This window comes from Acomys minous (genome assembly GCF_964271855.1).
Source record: "Acomys minous genome assembly, chromosome: 1".
NCBI lineage: Eukaryota > Metazoa > Chordata > Mammalia > Rodentia > Muridae > Acomys > Acomys minous.
This window is the reverse complement of record NC_140483.1, coordinates 39,780,396-39,785,851: the sequence shown is the minus strand read 5'-3', so window position 1 is coordinate 39,785,851 and position 5,456 is coordinate 39,780,396. Positions and strand designations below refer to the sequence as shown.

Below are 5,456 nucleotides of genomic sequence, written 5' to 3'. Positions count from 1 at the left end.
TACGAGAACCTGGGTTGAAGATTTCCTTGTAGATAGGGGTTGGGGGGGGGGGGAGAGGAGATGACTTCTCTGGAAGGGAAATAGAAATGGTCTTGGGTGCTGGCTCGACAGCTAGGTGGAAATATTCTTCCTTTATTAATAGCTTGGGTTCTTGAGACTTAACAGCAAATTTACATGTAATGCTATGTATGCACACAGATAATCAACTCATTAAAAAAGCTTTAAGTTTCATTCAAGAGAAGCCAGGCTGAATCAGGTTCCCAAGTAGTACAACATCCAGTCCCTCAGAGTTAAAGTCCTGGACATTTATTAAGAGTTCAATAGTGAGCTGGGCGTGGTGGCACATGCATTTAATCCCAGCACTTGGGAGGCAGAGGCAGGTGGATTGCTGTAGTCTTCAAAGTGAGTCTAGAACAGCCAGGGGTATTACATAGAGAAACCCTGTCTCAAAAAACAAAAATAAGCCACACAATAGTTTCACAGTGAACATAGACCATTAACACTGGAAAAGTTACCCTCAGGGGCTTTCCATGTGTTGTTCAAGACAGGTCATCTTGGTGATCCTTCAGGCTACCTGGGGAAAAGGATCCCTACCTAAGTCCTAGGTCTCGGGACCTCACTGTCCTGCCACTCCTTAGGCACATACGGTTTTGCTATTATTTCAAGTTTGTACAGGTACAAATGAAAAGCTGGCAGGAAGTGAGTTTTACATGGAATTAACATGTAGGTGAGAGGCTAGCCAGTGAGAGCCCTGGTCCCCAGCACAGACAAAAACTGGAAGAGAAACCATCCCAAGGCTAACAGTCATCACTGCTGGCATTAATCAAATTCAGTGAATTTTATAGGCCAGAAGATAAATTATCTCTGAATTGCCTCCTGAAGAGCTACCAAATGGACAGTTCCTGTCTTTACAGAAGTCATTACAAAGGACTGTTAACAGTCTATTTCTATCGTTCACTGGAATGCTAAGAAAAGCAAAATCAACCCCCAAGTATACCCAGTTGTGACCATCTTCGCTTTTTCCTGCTGTTGAGTGAGCATTTCTAAGCTTGTTTTGTTTCTGTACCCTTTAAGGCAGAATAAACACTATACACAGATCTGGTTGGAGAGAACACGGTTTAATTAAAGGCAAAGCTGATTTCAGCAGCTGCAGATCTTGCACAGACAGACAGGAAAAAGAAAACCCAAATCAAATCAAAACAAAACACAAGATAGAAAGTTTATTACACAAAACCAGTTGATGAAGCTTCTCCTCCCCTTCCTCATTACCCCACAGTGAGGACAGCAAGGTAAGGAACCCTGCCGAGAATCATAAAACATTCCGAACACCAAATTCTCATGCAGACTGGGGCTGTAGATGGGAAGTGGGTACTGCGGGGAGGGAGCTGGTAAACCTGGTGGCTGGCCTAAGGTGCAAGAATCAGTGACATTTCCAACATCAGAATGTTGCAGCTGTCTGAATGCAGAGCTTACATACACAAACTGGGTGAAGGGACAGGGAAGGGATAGGAAAGAGGACAAAGGTAGACACTGGGAGGGAACTGGAGCAGCACAGAGGGTTTCTTTTGCCACTTTGTGAGGGGGTTCACTTTTAGACCTTTCAAAACAAAAAACCCAAAAAACCCCAAATACTATGTCAAACTAAAAGAGCAATAGTGTGAGCCTGGGGCTCCAACCACACTTTGTGAAGAGCAGTGAGCAACGCCTCACTCCCCCCTTCTCACTGCTGGGGCTGCCCAGATCCCAGTGACACCTGGGCTCCTGCATGTGCTGTGCGCTACACTGTCTTCCAGCCAAACTCCACACTAACCCCCACACTTAGCTTGCTTGCTCTCTGAGTAGACAGCCATGTGTGGACACACACACTCACCCCAGAAAATAATCCCTACCTAGCACAGCAATTGGACATTTAGATTGTTTCCATAATTTCCCCTTAAAATATTATTTTCCAGGAAATGACTAACAGAAATGCTGTCCTTCTGTTCCTACACAGAACATCTTCCATCCTCTTCCTTAATAAATATCAAAGAGTTCATTCCTTTCTCTCGCCTTCTCCAAAGTGGCGTCGGTTGTGTTTTCTTCTGTGCACAGTGTGCATCTGTCCCTGTGGCCTTCAACTTTGTCCTTGAGGTGAAGGCTAGGTAGGAGCCTGCGACTGGGCAGAGCGCTGCCCCTCTAGAGCGATGCACGGATTACTGCTTCCTTCCTCTTCAGACTGGCTTTTGGGCCCCATGCTGCTGCTTCTTGCTGAGATGTTGTACACGTTAGGGCTAAAAACAATTACTACAATACAGCATATGGCTAAAGGGGTGGAGACTGGTGCAAGAGGCTGGAAAGCAGGATGGGGACACAAAAACCAACTCAACAAAAATAACCACACTGAAAGCATCCACCTATTAAACTGTGTTCCAGGCTATGACTGGACTAGCCTGCCTTCTGTGAGACTGCTTGCTATGCTATTGCAACAGTGTAGGAATCAAAAACATTAATTTGAAATCTTACAGCAGCACACCCACACTGCATCCTCGATTGGGGCTCGAGCACCTACAGAGTGAAGGGCATTTCCTGATGGAGTTTCCAGGCTGGAGGAAGGCCTAACAGAGCCTTCTAAGAGGCCTGTCCTCTCCCTATGGAACACTCCCACTGTCTTGAGGTCAGTTCCCTGTCCTGTCACCACCGACCTCTCATAGGAGCAGCAAACGGTACTGTCTTTGCTCCACACTGACTAGAAGTACGCCTGTGTATGGAAGAATTCAGTGTGATATTTTGCTACTGAGAGTAATAATAAAAGATGTTTAAGAATAATTTCAACTACATTCTCAGTCAGCAAAGCACTCATAATGGATTCCTATTTTATTCCCCAAAGAGGAAAAAAGGACCGAGAAGTTCCTATTGGCTTCTCCCATCTGCCTTCCCTTCTCAGCTTCCACTTCCCACGTGTTGGGGACATGCGCGGTGGAGAAGGTGAGAGGCGTGCTATCAGTAACTGAGTGAGACAAACAGCAGCTCCTCTCTCCCTCCGGAGAGCCCCGGGGGAACGAGAGTTCCTGATGGTTTTTTCTTTTTGTTGCACTGCGAACATTTCGTGCACACTCAGTGGGCTGGTGGGACACTTACACCCTCTCGACAGCAAGAAACAGACAAGAGGGCTGCCACCTGCAGGGACTGTGTGGGCCAGTCCTGCAAACCCAGCATGCCATGGTTAATGGAGCCTTCATTCCCTGGGTCGCTCCTGTGGCCTCAGTGTGGCGGGTTCATGGTGCCTTGTCCTCGCTGCTGTTTCTGCTTCTGTTGCATTAACAGCTGCTCCAGAGCAGAGGGTCCAGGATGCATCATGGAACTGGACCAGATAGACTGAAAAACAGCCCAGAAAGTTGTTGGCAGAGGTCAGATGCCACACACATCCCCCAAATCCACTCTAAATGCCAAGTAAGTCAGCTCTAGGAAAGTCACGAGATTCTCAAGGGGAGTTAGCTCCTAACTAAGATGACTTTCAAACTGCAAACTGAGAGCTTTTTAACCCCAGGCCAGGGTCTTACCAAGTCCCTAGACTGAACTGGAACGAACAGTCATTCCTCCTACCCTACCACTCTGGGATTTCATGGACCACGTGACAAGTCTTTCTACTAAAAGTCATATAGTGCAACTGTTTACTACAAAGGTTTTAGGCAAACAAACAGTTTACAATTATATACTTTTTGTTTTTGTTTTTTTCAGTCAGGGTTTCTCTTTGTAGCCGTAGCTGTACTGGGACTCACTCTGTAGACCAGGCTAGCCTCAAACTCAGAGATCCGCCTGCCTCTGCCTCCAGAGTGCTGGGATTAAAGATGTGAGCCACTACACCTGGCTACAAACTCCTACTTGGTCAAATAAGGCTTAACTCAAACATACCAAGATACACCAGAATTTTAACATTAGGATGAAACTAACCTTTTACCATTCCGGACGCCCTGATACTACACTGAGTTATCAACCCCCATATTCCTCTCAATCCCAAGGATGCAGCAGGAGCCTCGTGCTTCCTGTTCCTGAAATCCACTCACCTTTAGGCTTTCCATGAGGACAGCAGAGGAATCCTCCATGGAGGGGCCGTGGCCTGTCCAGGTGCCACTTGGAGTACTGGCCTGATGCCAACTGCTCTCAGATGATGATGTTGCTGAGAGATAATCAACACCAAAACCACCCATGGCTAAGAGAAGAAAATTGGAAGAAGTCTAATGTTTTATCAAGGGCAAATATCAAGCTCCAGGCAAAGTCAGAACAAGTCATTTCTCCTCTGCTTGGCAGATAAGGAAATGTGAATCTCACCTGGTTTATCAGTTTTCCACCTATCTGCAGGGCGCCTATCCCTGCTATCTGGAGTCCCAATGGGTCCAAAATTAGAGAACGGAGCAGAGTTATGGTTATGTGTTGGAGGAGAACTGGGCAGGCTGCTCGGGTTAGAGGAGTGAGGAGACTGGCTGGCTGGTGTTGAATGATCTGTTAAATAATAGCAATGTAAAAATCTTAATGTCTCCTTCAGATGTGGTCATGACAATTTGAATGAAAGCATTATAAGGCTTAGGAGAAAAGGACAAATAAAGGCCAGGAGGCTCTCTGTCAGATCACTGTTGTGTCTCATCAGACATATCCAAGACACACAAAAAGAAAACAAAACTGCAGACAAATTTGTCAGCTTTGCAGTTCCAACCAGTTTCACTTAAGTATTTACAATTTTTATCCACAAGAATCAGAATATGCTGATCTTAAGAATTATTGTAAATCAGGCTTTATGAGAGTGAAACAGAAGAGGACTGGAGAGATGGCTTGGCAGTTAAAAGAGCACAGAGTGTTCTTCTACAGGACCTGGGTTTGATTCCCAGCACTCACATGGCCAAACTCCAATTCCAGGTGATTCAACACCCTCATCTGGCCTCCATGGGCACTGCACACATGTGGCACACAGACAAGCATGCAGGCAAATGCTCATACACATAAAGTCCTCAAAATAATGCAGGGTGATGGCAGTGCACGCCTTTAATCGTAGCACTTGGGAGGCAGAGGCAGGCGGATCTGTGAGTTTGAGACCAGCCTGGTTTACAAAGAGAGTCAAAGACAGCCAAGGTTACACAGAGAAACCCTGTCTTGAAAAAGAAAAGCCCCAAAATATTTTTAAAGAGAAACAAATATGATAATAATATAAATACATGTCTAATTATAGAATCTAACTAATGCTTAGTCAATATGAATAGAAAAGGTAAATTTTATAATTTAAGGTCCAGAGTTGATACCTGAACTGGCAGGAAGTGATGGAGACCATGGAGTCCCTTCAAAAAGGGAGTACAGTGATGTTTCCTGGGAGGCAACTGAGGGGTTCAGTTCTGCCTTGGAGCCGGTTGTCAGGTTTTTCCCATACACTTCATTGAACATACTGCTGTTTGGGTATCTTTCCTGAAAGATGAAGTTAACAACCCAGA

The 5,456-nt window shown here is 45.5% G+C and overlaps 1 protein-coding gene across 9 annotated transcripts in view; it reads right to left on the bottom strand.

The window, feature by feature from the left end:
- Nucleotides 1-1,099: 1,099 nt before the first annotated feature.
- The window catches only part of SMG7 (SMG7 nonsense mediated mRNA decay factor), a 71,188-nt gene continuing 66,831 nt past the window's right edge, over nucleotides 1,100-5,456 (bottom strand). For all 9 annotated transcript variants that reach the window (XM_084788187.1, XM_084788188.1, XM_084788191.1 and 6 more), the window contains 4 exons: nucleotides 5,271-5,430; nucleotides 4,309-4,479; nucleotides 4,044-4,189; nucleotides 1,100-3,354 (listed from right to left, as the gene is read on the bottom strand). In XM_084788187.1, the coding sequence (XP_084644313.1) occupies nucleotides 3,241-3,354; nucleotides 4,044-4,189; nucleotides 4,309-4,479; nucleotides 5,271-5,430 (591 nt within the window). In that variant the 3' untranslated portion in view covers nucleotides 1,100-3,240. The remainder of the gene's footprint in view (nucleotides 3,355-4,043; nucleotides 4,190-4,308; nucleotides 4,480-5,270; nucleotides 5,431-5,456) is intronic.